Below are 18,394 nucleotides of genomic sequence, written 5' to 3' on the forward strand. Positions count from 1 at the left end.
TTCATTGAGGTTATAAAAGGTATGAATGGGTAAAACAAGATAAACAGAAGGATGGGTAAATTTTGTTAGATTCCCTTAAAAAAATTAGAGTATTGGGACAAATTACCGATATCAATCTACAGCGGCCCATTAAATCCACCCACTACTTCTGCATCTAAGGCCCATTAAAACATGTAGTCCCTTTCCCACTATTATCTCCATGTCTACCTCCATGCAACAATACCAATATTTCATCCCAATCCCCTTCTCTCTCAATCCCCCATTTTACCTTTTTGTTATTTTTCAAAATATGAAAGTAGGCAAGTTTGGACTGAGAGTTTCAGATTTGCTTTCACGCATAGAAACGTTGTGATTTTCCCATCAGCAGGTATGATTTTTGGGTGTAAGAAAAGGAACATATTGTTACCAGCAGAGTACTCAGAAAACAACCAAATGCCCCTGTTGTGCATATATATATATATATATATGTTCAAATTGTTAAAAGTACTTTCCATTCAGATCTAAAACATGTGAAATTGGACTCGTTCATCATTACTGTTAGCCCTGTACTCCAGAGCTTTTCAACACTTGTTTAGCTCTTTCAAATCTCAAAGTTCAAATGTTTGGCTTACCAATAAATTTTATACTAGCTTGGCCCCGCAAGAAATCAATATTTTGCTCCTTCTTTCATAGCCTCCAAAACAAAAAAAAGAAAAAAAAAATCTTCTTTGGAATTTGTTTCTTTAGTCATTGCATAATGTAAAATTTTGCTATAAAATGTAAGCGGATATTAAGAATATACTCGATCAATTACATATAATATATAAATTATATTCAATGGATTACATGTAATTGGATCATATAATCTATATGAGTTAAATATAACATATTAAGTACGTTTTTAATATTTTACAGCAAAACTAACTATATGCAAATGCTTTTATTATAGTGATGAAAACAAAATAATTCTTATCATTGCTTCTACTTGTCCACATAATATAAGTGAGTTAAAATTCTGGATTCTGCTAAATTGGGTTATACTATTTTAAACTTGGCAAAATAATTCAATCCAATCTATAGAGTTTAAAAATATGAATGAATAGTTATATACTCACAATTTACTACCTAGTATCAATAAAGTAAGGAACTAAGAGTCAGTCGTGATATACTTTTGTCCTAAAGCAAAACTTTGTGGCCAAATGTACATATGATCACAATAGCATATTGTAAATACCAATTACATGTTTTTATATTATTATTAAATACAACTGGTACTAATCAAACTTCATGACTTGCAGCTACAGGATGCAAACTTGATGCTAATTCTGATCGAAAATCGACTTTAGAAGATGGTAGTTTCGTAAACAAAATCCCTTTAAAGTTATTTAGAACTCCTTTGTCATAAGGATTTTTGCGATTCATATAACATTCTCGGAAGTTCTCATAAGCAGTCTACAATAAAATAAAGGGATTAGACAAATATCAAATACCTTTCTGAATTATGAAAACCACTTGCAATGAACCAACAAAAAAAAAAAAAAAAAAAAGGAAAAGCACCAAAATTAAGATTAATTTGCTAAACTAAACAAGATCGAAGTCAAACCTGGTTTATTGAAATAAGATAGGCATGAAATATGACAAGGCCACTTAAGAAAAAGCTGGCTGCGAAACTAAATGATGCCAGTGCAAGTGTTTCAGGGCAGTTCCTCAACAGCATGGCTAGCAAACTGGAACTACTATTGCCGCTAATTCGCTGAACTGTTTGGTGGATTCTCCAGCAAGAGAAGCCAAGTATGTATATGAAGAAAGCCAAGGCCCATACCACAAATGAAAGGTAAAACCTGTAGTTTCTCTGCACAAATTAAAAAAGTACATTAAGATTGTGCAGTAATTAATATATAAATTAAAACTAGCTGTTTTTAATCTTTATGTATGGGACACAATAATTTTTACCAGTGCTATACATTGACCAATCCAAGGACAGTGATGATCAAATCTCTCTACACAATTATCACAAACAATGCAGTGGCAACTCCTGGGTGGCCTAAAAATCTTACATTTCCGACAATACTTTAGGTTCATTTCTACCCCATTAACATTGGTTATAACCCTCTTCCTTCTAATCCCAGGAGTGCAGTCCACCAGATCTTTCTCATTTCTCGGAATAATACCTGGATCAATTGCACTAACCAGTACCAAATTGACAAGAACCTGAAACAATTGAGATGAATATTATTCATTTTTGGGTTTTTGCTTGGCTTTTTCTTATTAATTGGGACTATACTTACAATTATGGTTAAAATGAAGGAAAATGTGACAATAAGAGTGGAATGGTTTGGAAGATCTTCACCAATATAAACCGAAAATACCCAATCAGAAACTAGTATAGAAACAGTCGTTAAGATCAACCCTCTTGGATCCGGCCCACATACAAGACGGCCATGGAAGAAAAATACCTGCAAGTATTAATGATTTTAGTTTGTGTATATATACATACATACACTTGTAAAGTTCCAATAATTACAATTTTACAGTTAAATAAAAAATAAAAATAAAAAGCATATAATAACTTACATTTTTCCCGGGCCAAACTTGGTAAGTCCTAGTTTTTTCCAATTTGCCTCCACAAGAACCAAATCGTAGCAAATAATCCTCCATAACCCTTTTAATGGCAAACAAATTTCCTTTAAGAATCATCATAATTACATTACTACCCCGATCTCCAACAATGTCCTTCTCTTCGATGTGTGATTTCTCTTCTACTTTCACATTATTATTCTCAGTCTGAGGTTCCATTACTTTCATATCCTCTGAAGCCATTACAACTGCTTTGAAAAAATGATTTTCCATGGAAAAGAAGCAGAAAATTAACCATCCTTCAAAAGATAAAAATAACCACCATTTTGAAAACCGAAAAGCAGTTAATTAGACCAGTAGGCTCAAGTGAGGCCCATAAATTCTTATTGGGCTTCGAAAAAGCCCAAACAATTATTCATAACGTAAGCCACATAATTCCTTCAAAGTTTTAGTGGATAATTCCTAGTCCGCTTTCAAGCATCTGAAAATCAACGACGAAGACTCTGCTAACGGTACTCATTTCTACATTTCCGTAATCCAAATTTTATTTTTCATTTTTTGGTTATTCCCAAAGTTGTGTTTGGTTTGGTTGCCTAGAAAATGCGAAAAGAGGTTAATAGTATATATTTCCAAAATATATATTTAAATAATAATCTATATATTCCCAAAACGTATATTTATACATATATATGAATATATATATATATATATATATATATATATTAAGTTTGGTACGCATTGGTGATTGCCTCTCACATACAAAGTTATTGAATTCAATCATTAGTAGCTAACATATATCAAATCTAGCCATTGATTTTTTAATCACCATGTCTTTTTTGTTTTTTTTTTCTTTTTTCTTTTTTTTTTTTTTTTTTTTTTTGGGGAACATTTAATTACCAAGTCAAATCAAAATAGAGTTCTAATTAAACTAGTAGTGTGTTTTTGGTTGAAAAACTAAGTAATAGTCTAACAACATATAATTCCATTCCATTCAATATTATCCAAAATCAAAATCCAACCAAAATAAACAATAATAATAAAGCGGAAAATAAATAAATAAACAACAACAACAACAAAGACGAAAAAATTTCACACAATGCTCGTAATTATTATTATCATCCAAACCAAAATTTCCTTTTTTAACAATTCCTCAAAATTATGAAATTGCAATAAAAATATATATTTTTTAAAACCAAACTTATATTTTGTTACAAGATTAAGTAATATAACTTTTGATCTTGCTTTACAACTTTTAATTTTTCATAGAAGTTTTATAAAAGAGATTATATTGGATTTTGAATTCTTTTGAAAACTTTTAGCTGCTTAAATATCAAAATATTTATTAAATTTATTTATTAAAAGATATAAAAAATAATATATAACATTTAATTAGTTTATTTTTTAATTTATTTATACAATTAACATTTAATTTTTTATATTTAAATTATATAAATATGTTAATTAGTAAAATTTTAACATATATTATTCGATAAATAATTTAATAAAAAGTTTAATATCTATAAATAATCACTCTTATGTTATCAGTTACATTAACTCCGTCACATTATTTGTAACCTATCAAAATATATAACAATATTGCATATAAAAACCGGATATACCTTTTTATAGTAAAACTATGTAAATAATTATTTATCACCATTTTGTTTGTTAAATTCTCTTCTTCTAAAAATTCGATAGCCCCAAATCACTTTCAATCCTAATTCTTTTCTATCCCAAAAAAAAAAAAAAAAAAAAAAGATATTTGCTCTTCCGTTCCCTCCCTTGTAATCCTCGCCTTCTCCTTTAATAATTTGAACATTATTGTTTGTTTGAGGTTCTCTGAAACCCAGGTCAGTGAGCTTCTAAAACTTCTATTCTGTCTTTTATATATATATATATATATATATATATATATATATATATATATATGTTGGGAAATATCATAGATGAATATATGTAAATACATGTGGACAATTTAATACAAAATAAATAAAAATAAATACATATAAATAAAGTATTTTTGAACCTGTAGGTCTTTGAAATTGATCTACTTTCTAGAAAGGTTGACCGAGGCCTATGTGATACCACAGTGTTCTTAAGACGTTTTACGCCCACCGGCGCAGGAGTTTTGTAGCGAACGTCTCCCAGGATACAACGGCTGCAAAAGCTTTCAGATTCAGCACCTCTGAAGCTTTTCTCTTCGAACACTCTGTGTATCTTCACTTTACCACTATTTCTTTTCTTTTCTTTTCTTTTTTCTTTCTTTTCTGTATTTCTCTCCAAAAATTAAATTGAAAAAGAACATTTTTGTACGTGCAACCTTCAAACTCTCATAAGGAGTTATTCTCCCGTAAAACTCTCTCCCACTATATCAAAAATATTATTTTATTTAAATAAATAAATAAAAATATTATATCAAAACTCAACAACCATAAACCCAAATCATTCACACTAGTGGGCCTAGGCCCAACTCTAACAATCCCCCACATGAATGATTTGATTTAAAAATACAAACATGACTCTAGTGGTAAAGCTCTACAGTCGGAACCTGCATAGGATAGATAGATGTTACTCTTTGAACCTTCCCTTGAGAGACTACATTTTCTTTACTGACTTATGGTAGAAGCGATATCTTTGAACCATTTCGTCTTTTGTGTAAATGACAACATAGCCCACACATGATTCTTTCCTGATACACTTCAGTTCTCACTATTGTGTTCATTTTGGCCCTGAACACCTCCCTGGTTCTGCGAGAGTTTCTAAATAATTGTGCCCTAAATAATTCTCCTTTGAAGCGGCCACTCTTCTCTCTCACATAGGTGATACCTATTTCTTTTATAATCAGCATACCTATGCATAGATTACTAAACACACTCTTATAGGAATCATTAAAAGCATACTTTTATGCTTAACCTCTATTTATCACTGTTTCATCATAAGAATGGACAGAGGATTAACCCCCCACAGTGATCCATACTAGTCTTTACAATTGAGTTGTCCCATTGAACCTAGATCTTGGGATCTCCAGTCAACTAGGTTGGGTTTCCATCGTATTGACTTTATTCACGGGCTTCAATCCCATTCCCCTCGATGACTTCTCAACTAGTTCTCTATTTAACCCTTTGGTTAACGGATCCGCAATGTTATCTTTTGACTTTACATAGTCTATTGAGATAACTCCAGTTGAGATTAATTGTCTAATGGAATTGTGTCTACGACGAATGTGTCTAGACTTTCCATTATACATAATATTCTGTGCCCTGCCAATCGCAGATTGACTATCACAATGTAAACTTATTGCTGGCACAGGTTTAGGCCACCTCGGAATGTCCTCTAAAAATTGGCGTAGCCATTCTGCCTCTTCACCACATTTATCCAGAGCAATAAACTCGGATTCCATAGTGGATCGAGCTATCACAGTTTGTTTCGAGGACTTCCATGTCACAGCTGCACCTGCTAATGTGAATACATAGCCACTAGTGGATTTTGAATCCTTTATATCTGATATCCAATTTGCATCACTGTATCCTTCTAATACAGCAGGATATCTTGTATAGTGCAGTCCGTATTAACGAGTATATCGTAGATATCTTAGTACTCTAACGATCCCTTTCCAATGATCTTCATTTGGATTACTCGTGTATCTACTTAGTCTACTTATTGCGTAGGCTAAGTCTGGTCTGGTACAACTCATCAAGTACATCAGACTTCCAATCACCCTAGCATATTCTACTTGAGATACAACTTCTCTTTTATTTTTGGATAAGCGTAAACTCATATCTATGGGTGTTCTGGCTATACTAGTATCATCATTACTAAACTTAGCCAGTATTTTATCTACATAATGAGTTTGACTAAGAATGATTCCATTCGAAGTTCTCGTGATTTTCATACCTAAAATCACATCTGCAAGCCCCATATCTTTCATGTCAAATTTAGAATTTAACATGGCTTTTGTAGTTCGAACCATATTGTCGTCACTACCCACTATGAGTATGTCATCTACATACACATATAGAATAACACATTCATTCTCTGTATCTTTTACATAGATACACTTATCACATTCATTTATTTTGAACCCATCTTTTAGCATGGCATTATCAAATTTTTGATGCCATTGCTTTGGAGCTTGTTTAAGTCCATATAAGGACTTTACCAATCTACAAACTTTCCTTTCTTGTCCTGGAGCAGTAAAACCCTCAGGTTGCTCCATGTAGATCTCTTCCTCTAGATCTCCATTCAGAAAGGCTGTTTTCACATCCATTTGATGTATTGCAAGATCCCGCAATGCTGCGATTGCCAGTACCATCCTTATGGAATTTATCCTCGTTACTGGAGAATAAGTGTCAAAATAATCAAGGCCTTCCTTTTGCTTGTATCCCTTAATTACAAGCCTTGCCTTGTATTTATCTATTGTTCCATCTGCTTTCATCTTTCTTTTAAAAATCCATTTGTAACCCAAAGGTTTACAACCTGGAGGAAGATCTACCAACTCCCAAGTGTGATTCTGCAGGATGGAATCAATTTCACTTTTAACCGCTTTTTTCCATAAATTCCCTTCAGGAGAATTTATGGCCTCTTGGAAGCTTTGAGGTTCACTTTCTAGCATATAAGTAAGAAAATCCGGACCGTAGAAATTTTCAGTTCTTACTCTCTTGCTACGTCTAAGCTCAACTTCAGTTTCTTGTTCTTGATCACTATCATGATTATCATCATAAATAGTATCATAAGTTCGTTTAGACGTACTCGGTCCTTCTTCCACTTTATATGGAAAAATGTGTTCGAAAAATGATGCATTTCTCGATTCCATTATTGTGTTCTTGTGTATATCAGAAATTTCTGACCTATACAAGAGAAACCAATATGCATTACTATTCTGTGCATATCCTATGAAGATGCAATCAACAGTTTTGGGACCTATCTTCACCTTCTTAGGTGTAGGTACTACTACTTTAGCTAGACACCCCCACACTCGTAAATATTTGTAGGAGGGTTGTCTTCCCTTCCATACCTCATAAGGTGTCTTTACTTTATCTTTTCGGGGCACCTTATTTAAAAGGTCATTTGCCGACAAAATGGCTTCCCCCCACAAGTTCTGAAGTACTCCAGAACTTATCAACATTGCATTCATCATTTCTTTCAAGGTTCTATTTTTCCGTTCAGCAACACCATTTGATTGTGACGAATATGGTGGAGTAACTTCATGTATTATGCCATGTTAAGCACAATACTCTCCGAAATGAGTTACATACTCTCCACCACGATCACTTCTGATCACTTTAACTTTCCTGTTGAGTTGATTCTCAACTTCCGTTTTATAGAGAATAAATTTCTCTATAGCCTCATCCTTGCTTTTAAGCAAGTATACATAGCAGTATTTCGTGCTATCATCAATAAAGGTGATAAAATACTTATTACCACCTCTAGTCGGTGCGAATTTTAAATCACATATATCACTATGTATTAAATCCAAAGGTTCGTTATTTCTATCAATTGTTTGATATGATGACCTCGTTAATTTTGCTTCCACACAAGTTTCACACTTATGATTGGAATCAATTTCAAATGTGGGAATATGATTTAAGTTAATTAATCTCCGCAAAGAATTAAAATTAACATGTCCTAGTCTATCATGCCATAAAATGGAAGACTCAAGCAAGTAAACAGAAGAACTACTAGCTTTATTCATTTCTTTAGGCTTTACAGTCATTACATTTAGTTTAAATAAACCATTGACTACATAACCCTTTTCCCACAAACATCCCAAATTTAGACAAAATGACCTTGTCTGACTCAAACACTAAGCGAAAACCATGTTTGCTCAGCAGCGATCCAGATACCAGATTCTTGCGAATGTCTGGAACATACAATACATTATTCAGAGTCAGCTCTTTCCCTGAAGTCATCTTCAGAATTACTTTGCCCTCACCTTGGATTTCTGAGGTAGCGAAGTTACCCATAAATAGCTTCTCCCCATTCTTCTTTGGTTCGAAGGAAGTGAACATACTCCTATCCGAACACACATGGCGGGTCGCACCAGTATCTATCCACCACTCTCTAGGATTAGATCCCACCAAGTTCACCTCAGATATCACAGCACTTAGGTCAATATCGTCAACCTCTTTAGTGATGTCCTCCATCACTTGTGCCTAGTTCCTCTTTCTTTTTGGCAGCCTACATTCAGTAGCTCTGTGACCCATCTTGTCACAGTTGAAGCACCGGCCTTGAAATTTGGCCTTCTTGGAGATTCCTCCTTTTGGCCCTAGCTTAGAAGCTTTTCCAATTTGCTTCTTATTCTTGGAGCCCTGACCATGCTCCACAACATTAGCCTTCAACACGGCCTTCGAAGTTCTCTTATCAGACTTCCTGTTGTCATGTTCTATGCGGAGCTTGCTAATAAGAGCCTCCATATCCATCTCCTTTCTCTTGTGCTTCAGATAATTCCTAAAGTCATTCCAACTCGGAGGTAGTTTCTCAATCATGCAGGCCACTTGCAATGCTTCATTCATTATCATCCCTTCAGCAAGCATTTCCTGAATCAACACTTGCAACTCATGTACTTGATTCATTATTGGCTTTGCATCCACCATCATGTAATCCAGGAATCGGCCTGTAATAAACTTTCCTGAACCCGCATTCTCGGTCTTGTACTTTCGGTCCAATGTTTCCCACAACTCCTTTGCTGATTTCGTGACACAGTATACACCATACAGGGCATCAGACAGGCCATTCAGGACATAATTCCGACATAAGTAATCGGAATTATTCCATGCATCCACCGCCATGAGAGTCTCCTTATCACTCTCTTCATTACTGGGTGGCGTATCTTCAGTCAAGTACCGCGCAAGTCCTAGGGTGGTCAAATAAAATAGCATCTTTTGCTGCCATCTTTTGAAGTTTGCTCCATTAAACTTCTCAGGTTTCTCTGCATGACTAGCAGAAGGAGGCATCTGAATTCCAGAAGTCTGAGTGGGCACAATCCTGTTGTCTCCACTTGCCATTTCTGTAACATCACAAAACAGAAATCAATTAGTTGTTATTTTCTATATTAACAAACTAATTATATGCAATTTCCATAAGGAAAACACACAAAAAATGATTTTTAGGGTTTCTGAATACACCACAAAAAATTACTGTATACACCCCAAAGACACTATTCACAGTCACTATTTATATGTACTGTTCATGCCACGTGTCACTATGCTGACGTGGCACCTCTACCACGTCATCATGCCACTGACGTGGCACCTGCCACATAATCACAGTGCTGCCGTGGCACACGCCATGTCATCGCTCGGCCACATGGCACCTACCACGTCATCAATCCGCTGACGTGGCGCACAACCACGTCATCATCCTGGTGACGTGTCGCCGCCACGTCATACCCATGCTGACGTGGCACCAGGCCACGTTATCACATTGATGACGTGGATATGCCACGTGGCGATCCTGTTGGCACTATTTACGACACGTGTCGCTACTAGAGACAGACACATGTCACCTGTAGTAGGTCGACACGTGGACTGTCCAGAGCATGGAACGTGGCCATCCGAGAATGAGACAGGTGTCATCTGTATCAAGGCGACACGTGTTCCATCCATTGGGCGACACGTGGCTCATTGTTTTGGCGACACGTGGTAAGCCCATTTGCCATTGGACCGGTTCTCTTGGGCCTTGATCTCAATCGGGCCTGAGTCCTGGGTTGAACAGTAACCTGTTCTAACCTGGTCTGGGCTTTAGAACTGGGTCTGACCCAATAACATTAGAAACACCGGCCCAGCCTTTCAGATACAGCCCAAACCCTATTTCTTTTCTTCTTCAACCTTCAACCGGGTTATTTTGACCCGGTTTCTCTGGTAAACGGGTCATACGATCCAGCAATAATTTTCCTTCTCTTTTCCACTCTCCCAGTGGCCAAAAAATTACCAAAAAATACACCAAAATGTTTAAAAATTTATGGGCAATTCAATTTTGGAAAGATTTTTGATCAAAAACAAAAAAATTAATAATTACCCATAAATTTTTATACCCACGGGTTTAATAATTTTTTTTTTTCTTGTTTCAACAGTGAAACACACATGGAAATATTTAACAGTAAACAATAACATAATAAACAACTTAAATTTCCACATTATATTTACATATATAAAAATTATTAAAACGTCTTAAGATTGTTGGGAAATATCATAGATGAATATATGTAAATACATGTGGACAATTTAATACAAAATAAATAAAAATAAATACCAATAAATAAAGCATTTTTGAACCTGTAGGTCTTTGAAATTGATCTACTTTCTAGAAAGGTTGACCGAGGCCTGTGTGATACCACAGTGTCCTTAAGACGTTTTACGCCCACCGGTGCAGGAGTTTTGTAGCGAACGTCTCCCAGGATACAACGGCTGCAAAAGCTTTCAGATTCAGCACCTCTGAAGCTTTTCTCTTCGAACACTCTGTGTATCTTCACTTTACTACTATTTCTTTTCTTTTCTTTTCTTTTCTTTTTTCTTTCTTTTCTGTATTTCTCTCCAAAAATTAAATTGAAAAAGAACGTTTTTGTACATGCAACCTTCAAACTCTCATAAAGAGTTATTCTCTCGTAAAACTCTCTCCCACTATATCAAAAATATTATTTTATTTAAATAAATAAATAAATAAATAAAAATATTATATCAAAACTCAACAACCATAAACCCAAATCATTCACACTAGTGGGCCTAGGCCCAACTCTAACAATATATATATATATATATATATATATATATATATATAATTTTAGTTTTGAGTCTTATTTTCATTTAGAGTATCTCATACTAAAACCCCTGTTTGCTTGCTGGATTTGCTTTTCACTTTCATGGACAAATAGTTTGCTAGCTGGAAATTTCTTGAAACCCCATTTCATTTTTTTTTTTTATTGCTATGATCAGTTTTTCTTTCTAAAAATACTCGAACTTATAATTTTGTCTAAATTCCAATGACTAATCTTGCTATATACATAATGCATTAACTAATCTTATCTCTGTTTAAAAGGAGTAGGTGTTTTTATTTTGCCAAAAATATATATTTTCCTTCCTTAGCCTTTGCATTTCATTTCATTCATTTACTTTGGCTATTTATTTAATTTCTTCCAAATTTCAGGGGAGTACCTATTTGGTTCTGGTAATTTTATAATAACTTTTGGTTCATAGTTTGTATTGAGAAATTTTCTGATAAAGAAGTTGACAATCCTTTTAGGATTTTTTAGTCACGGCAACAAAAGGAGTAATGGGAGACAGTGGAGTAACACTAGACATTGTATACAACGAGGGCAAAACCATGTCGGAAGACCGAATATTACAGTTGCCAGCAGCTATATATGCAAATTCCAAATCCGTTCACAATAGGTTTTAAGTGTGACACACTTTATAGGTACGCAAACAGCAGCAATGCTGTTAGACAAATAGATGATTGATTAAACTTTGTTGTTAAAAGTAAAGGAGTTAGATCTCCATCTCAATGGGTATCTTTTACCTCAGTTCGTTCTAAACGCGAGCTCATTGACTCTCTTGAATTTGACTTCGCTGAGGTTGGTTGCGCTTTCTCTTTTAACCTTTTCCTCTTTGGGAGTTATCTCTTTGATGTGTGTTGAATCTGATACGTGCCAAGTCACTTCAAAATCTTATTTCTGGATGCCCTATTATTGAGGAATTGCATTTAACAGGCTATAAGCTAGGGCGTGTTGTTTTTGTTGTTAGTGGAACACTTAGAAATCTCTCATTATCGTCTGTGGATCTTACTGACCCGTGGTTGGACTGCCTCACTTCTAAACTTCCTCTCCTTGAGAGATTAACTTTAAAATGGTATATAGCTTGAAAAATATTAGCATCCGCAATGATAGCCTGAAATATTTTCTCAATGAGACAGTGACTAGCATTGAGGCTGCACTTACAACACCAAATCAATTTAGCTTGCTTGCACTCAAAATGTGTTTCCTAGTCAAACATTTCAGTTGAAGCTTACAATGTGTTAGAAGCCAATTTGAGGATTGCTGATTGCAATATGGATGAAACTTCATATATGGTGACTAATCAAAAATACAGTTATGACCAATCGTTTGAGATGTCGAGAGCTAATCGTTTGAGGTGTCACTCATTTTATAGAATTTTGCAAGCAGAAGCAGTGCAATCAGACAAATAGATGATTGGTTAAACTTTGTTGTTAAAAGTGAAGTGAAGGAGTTAGATCTCCATGTCAAACGGTACCGTTTATATCAATTCGTTCTTAATGCAAGTTCATTAACTATCTGAAGTTTAGGGAGCTGAGGTTGGTTGGACTTTCTCTTTCAACCTTTCCCTCTTTGAATTTCTCCGTTATCAAATGTGGGTCTTAATGATCAAAGCCATTTGAGGCTTTATGACTGCTGAATGTTTGAAACTTCATAAATAGCTCTTATACATCTTCTTTCAAATATGAGTTTCTTGAAGAAGTTAATGCTGACAATTTGGAAAGAAGAGGTATTTACAATTGCTTAATTTGACTATTTTATCATTAAAAATTTAATAAAGTGCTCTCCCTGCCTCTCCTATCTCTCCACTCTTTTTTTTTTTTTTCCTTTTCTTGTGCCTTTATATTTTTAATATATATATATATATATTTTTTTTTTTCTCTCATTTATCCACATATATATACTTATAATCAATTCTCTCATTTGGAATCCTAATTAGTTACTACAATTATAAGATATCCATTCTATTTTAACAATATGCCTATTTAGCTTAATTTAAAAAAAAAAATATATATATATATATATACACATAAAATTATTCTATACACTCAGTCAATGATAACATAATATTCTAATTTAGCTTTTGTTCCAATTAATAAAATTTAAGCTGCACTTTTTTTTAAATTACACACTTTTCCTATTAATTGTTTTGTTTAGTTTTCAGTTACTTGTTTAAATCCCAACAAAATCAAGATTATTTTTTTTTTCTCAATGAATATGTTATTTTATTTATTTTTATAGATTGACAATCAATTTATTGTGTATTTCCATTTAAATTAATATTTTTCTCCCAAAAATGTTTTTTAAATTTTTTTAAAAAATTAATTCTTAATTCAATTTCGAATTAGTTGGACTACAACTATTTTCCACACCATAAATTAATAAAATGATATTTATAATGGAGCCCCCGAACAAATTTTCTTGGCCCATCACTGTTTCTGAATCATGATAACATGTTGTTGAAGGTCTTTTCTATATGTCCTTGCCCATCTTTATTTGACTCACTGTGTATGTGAAATCTTTTTTTTCTCTTCTTTTGAGGTAAATATGTCTATTTGAAATCTAGTAACCCAGTTAAAAGCTCATTAACATAGATGTAGGAAGTTATCCCAAAACTTCAATTTTTTTTTCTTTTTTAATATTAATAAGTTGCAATGACAATAAAAATAAAATAAGATTTCCTGCAGAAAAAGAAATATGGACCAAAATTTGCATGACAGAAGGAAGAAAGCAAAGATTGTCAAAGTCGGCAATAAGGCAGTTTCCCATGATGACCACCTCAAACTGAAAGCATATTTTTAGTGTTTCAACAGTATGTGCTCCACCTCTAGTACATTGAGGTTGCATCCTTATATTAGAGATGGGACCATGTGCATGCTCACAGAGTAGGGACTTCCAGTCCCGTAGTTTTTGTTGCCTATGTAGGCATGCCATCAAACAGCTATGTCATGTACTGAGGTGTATGATTTTGACAAAAAGGAGATCAATATAATTAAGTGTATGATTTTAACAAAAAGGAGATCAATATAACTAAGGATTAATATCATTTTACTGCCCAAACTATAACATGTTTTACTCATATTACCACCTCAAACTATTATATTCTTGTTAAATTAGTTCAGTCGATCCTATATTTTCTATGGATGAAAAAATCACCAACACATAACTTCTTTAACTTTGTTCATAAATCGTTGGGATAACTTCATTTTATCATCTTTGACTATGCAATTTCTTATAATTTTTCCCTTATACTTCAGAATCCTTCACACGCCCAACGCATTACTTTATTGGATCTAGTCATGCATTTTAACAAATAAACTTGAAAAAAAAAAAAAATATATATATATATATATAACTCGTGCGACTTTATTTTGAATTATTTAATTCTATCATATTTTATGATCACCTTTTTCCAAATTTATTAAGAAAAATTGTGGAGATAATAGCTTAGAGGGCCATAAAAAGAGTTTTGAGGCTCTAGCCAAAAGTAATAATAATAATAATAATAAAATATAAAGAGTTTTAAGAGTAAAATGTAATTATCCTTAAATAATTTTAAGATTAATCATACTTTAGTAGTCTTTAATTTTAAAATTTTGTAAATTTAGGTCCTCGGTTTTTTTTACCATATTGAGCCTTCTATTTTTTATATAGTTTAAATAAATCCACGTGACATCATGTTAATGGTTAATATGATATTAAATGTTTTATCAAATTTTCTTTAATTACTACAACAATTTCTTATCTAAAGGGAAAGGAGTGTGGTGTCTAAGTATAAAGGGCTATACAAACTAAGTCAACATGCCAAATGCTTTATGAAATTGTGTATTTTAAAACCTAAAAATTATGCTCTGTATTATTAATATGAAAAAATTGAAGGTAGTGGTGGGATTAAATTAGATCCAATTGGATGAATGTGCATAAAACAAAAATAGTCAACATGATAGATGTCATAACCAATGGTCTAAATTTTGAAGTTCCAAAACTAGATGATACTAAAATGAAATTAATTCATTGTTTTGTTATGTTATATTTCTTGTGCTGTGTGTATGATTAATTTGCTAATTTGTTTTAGAGAAAAATAGCATAATTGAACGAAAGTTAAACTTTAAAACAGTAATAATAATAATTGTTTTAGGGACAATGTGAGTTCTTATAGACTTAGAGTGCAAACTGTGTCATAATTTGAGAGCAAAATGATGTAAGTCTATATATAACAAATGCAATAGAAAAATATTATTTATCACCGTCAATGAATAGTTACCGATAGGATATACAAATTTAAATAGTTAACAATAAATTGTTCATATTTAGAATTTTAGTATAAAAAATAATATAATTAAAATTTATCACATAAACTGATGTTCATCGATAATCATCACCAAAAAATGACAAATAGCAAGGACTCAATGTAATTACGTGTTTTTTTTTCTTTTTCTTTTTTCTTTTTCAAAAATAAAAAATGTAATAATGTTTTATTAGCTTGTGTCTAATTTATTATCAACTATTAATGTGTTAGCATCTAAAATGTTGGTATCTTTTAAATAAAATCAACAAAACAGTTTGTACCCATAGCTTAAGAGTCCTCACAAATGAAATATATAAATTGTTTTTAAAATTCATACACCCACTCCAAATAGCTGTTTATTGTTTTATCATTTTATCTTTTTTCTGATTTTCTGTTTTATCTTTTAATATTGGCAATCTCATTTAAATATGTCTTTTGTTTTTTTTCTTTTAAATGTCTTTTGGATTTTAAAACATATAAAAATTATTTTTATATACATAAACAACTTTTTGGTGCATGGTCAAATAATGATCAATTATTGGATATCAAATTATATATTAAAAAAAACTATTGAAGTCCCAGAAAAAAAAAAATTGTATACAAAAGTGAAAAAAAAAAAATATATATATATATATATATATATATATTTATCAAACATATTTTCAAGTATAGCAAAATAACGTTGAATTGAAATTTCCAATTTGCTTTAAAATGTTTCAGAAGGAAGTAGTTTATGTAGAATTATGTCATTTTCTTTAGTTTTCTTAGCTTTAAAAGTAACCAGCAAAAGAAAAAGAAAAATATTTATCAGCAGAAGAGAGACAATCTTAAGTAATAATAATATTAATAATATAATCATAAATAGAAGAGTGAACCATTTTTTTTTTTTTCCCTGAAAGAAAAGAAGAATGAACCTAAATGCAAGTCTATTCATATTTGGACAGAATTATTACTGCAAGCTAAAAAGTCCACTTGAACAATAGAAAAAGCCAAAAATCATTTCGTCAATCTGATGCTGGATATGCATTGAGTTTCTTCCAAATTTCAGGACTGACTATTTCATGATTTTATAATAACAACTATGCAATTTCTTATACTTCAAAATCCCTCACATGCCCGTTGAACCATTCCTTTATTAGTAGTCATGCATTTTAATAGATAAATTTGATAAAATTAAACATAAATAACTTATATAATTCTATTTTAAAATTATCATAGTTTACTTTTGGATAGTATGTATAACTAATTTTTTCAAATTTATATATATATATATATATATATAAGAATACAAGATTGGGTTAAACTAACGCACGCGAAAATATAGTTGCCTTTAAATTGTTTTAGAATTAATTTCACTTTAATACTTTGGTTTCAAAATTTAGCCAATTTAAGCCCACCACTTTAACCATTACTCTTAGCTTTCTATTTTTTAGTTGGTGCATATCGACCCAATTAGCATGATGTAAATATGATTGACATAATGTGAATAGTTTGATATGCTGTACCAAATCATGTTTTTATTAAATTGTGTATTTTAAAACATATACATCATGTTCATTACTAATATGAAAAAAATGAAGGTAGTGGTGGTGGGATAATGTTAGATCCAACTGGATTGATGTGGAACATCCAATAGGTGGATCAGATGGTAGGAAGCCAATGAACTTATCACATCTACTTGCAGAAGTTGTGGATTAGATTTCTGATAAGCCCCATCTGAGCCTTAATGTGGGTTCCATATGCTGAACACTATAGAAAAGGGTTATAGGGATAGACGTTAATGATGGGTTGAACAGTTTGTGGACTCCTGCATAGTTATAAAAACACAGGTCCACAATTCCCTAATGGAGTGTTTGGGTAGTGGTAAAGCTAGTGAGAATCTAAAATTCCCTAGGAAAGTGAAATTTTTTCTTTTTTGAATAATTTTTAAGAAAAGAAATTTATGGATTCCAGTGGAAAATAAATCTCATAATATAGGAAACTGACAGGGAAAGTAGTTCCTATTAAAAAAGTATCATTCTAAAATTTCCTAAAAAACTGATATTACGTATTTTTTAAAATACAATTTTATTTTTTAATTTTAATATATAAATTTATTTAATTATTTGTAAGTCATATTTTATTCTATAATTAACCAAACACTATAAAAAAAATCCAAAAAAAACGCATTCTTAATAAACTGAATCCCAAAAAACTGATTCCTAACAATTAGTTTTCTTCGATACTTTCCCTTTTACCAAACACCCCATAAAATCTAGACCAAAGTTATTTACCAAGAGATCCATTTTTTTTTCTTTTATAAAAAAAAATAAAAAATGGATTGATGTGGACCAAATTAAAAATAGAGAATTCAATACGGTGAGTTTTGAAATTGATAGCTTATATTATAACATTCTGAAAGTAAAAAGTATCAAAGTGAAATAAATGCCTATTACCCCAAAAAAAAAAAAAAAAAAGGGAATTAACTCATTGTTTTATTTTATTTTTATTGTTTTATTATGTTTTATTTTATTTTTGTGTGGTGTGAACGATTACTTTGCTAAATCCGTTTGAGAAAATTACATAATTGCACTAAGATTTTTTTATGAAAAAAATGAAGAAAAGTTACACTAAACAAATAAAAAATAATAATTGCTTTGTGGGTAATGTGAGTTTTTGTAGTTTGGAGTATTAAATTGCAATTTTTTTATTTTTTTTAATAAGGTATTAAAGTGAAAATTTTGTGATAGTTTGAGAGACAAAATTATATGCAAGTCTATAAATGATAAATGATTAATATAAAA

The 18,394-nt window shown here is 31.9% G+C and overlaps 1 protein-coding gene across 1 annotated transcript; it reads right to left on the minus strand.

Moving 5' to 3' along the window:
• Positions 1-1,161: 1,161 nt before the first annotated feature.
• On the minus strand, positions 1,162-2,789 carry LOC125423632 (probable protein S-acyltransferase 6). Its single transcript, XM_048478339.2, has 5 exons — positions 2,554-2,789; positions 2,259-2,435; positions 1,933-2,190; positions 1,583-1,831; positions 1,162-1,431 (listed from the first exon to the last, which is right to left on the minus strand). The coding sequence occupies exons 1-5, from the start codon at positions 2,782-2,784 to the stop codon at positions 1,258-1,260; spliced, it is 1,089 nt and encodes a 362-aa protein (XP_048334296.2). The 5' UTR covers positions 2,785-2,789; the 3' UTR covers positions 1,162-1,257.
• Between the last annotated feature and the right edge of the window lie 15,605 nt (positions 2,790-18,394).

This window comes from Ziziphus jujuba, chromosome 3 (genome assembly GCF_031755915.1).
Source record: "Ziziphus jujuba cultivar Dongzao chromosome 3, ASM3175591v1".
In the NCBI taxonomy this organism is placed as follows: domain Eukaryota; kingdom Viridiplantae; phylum Streptophyta; class Magnoliopsida; order Rosales; family Rhamnaceae; genus Ziziphus; species Ziziphus jujuba.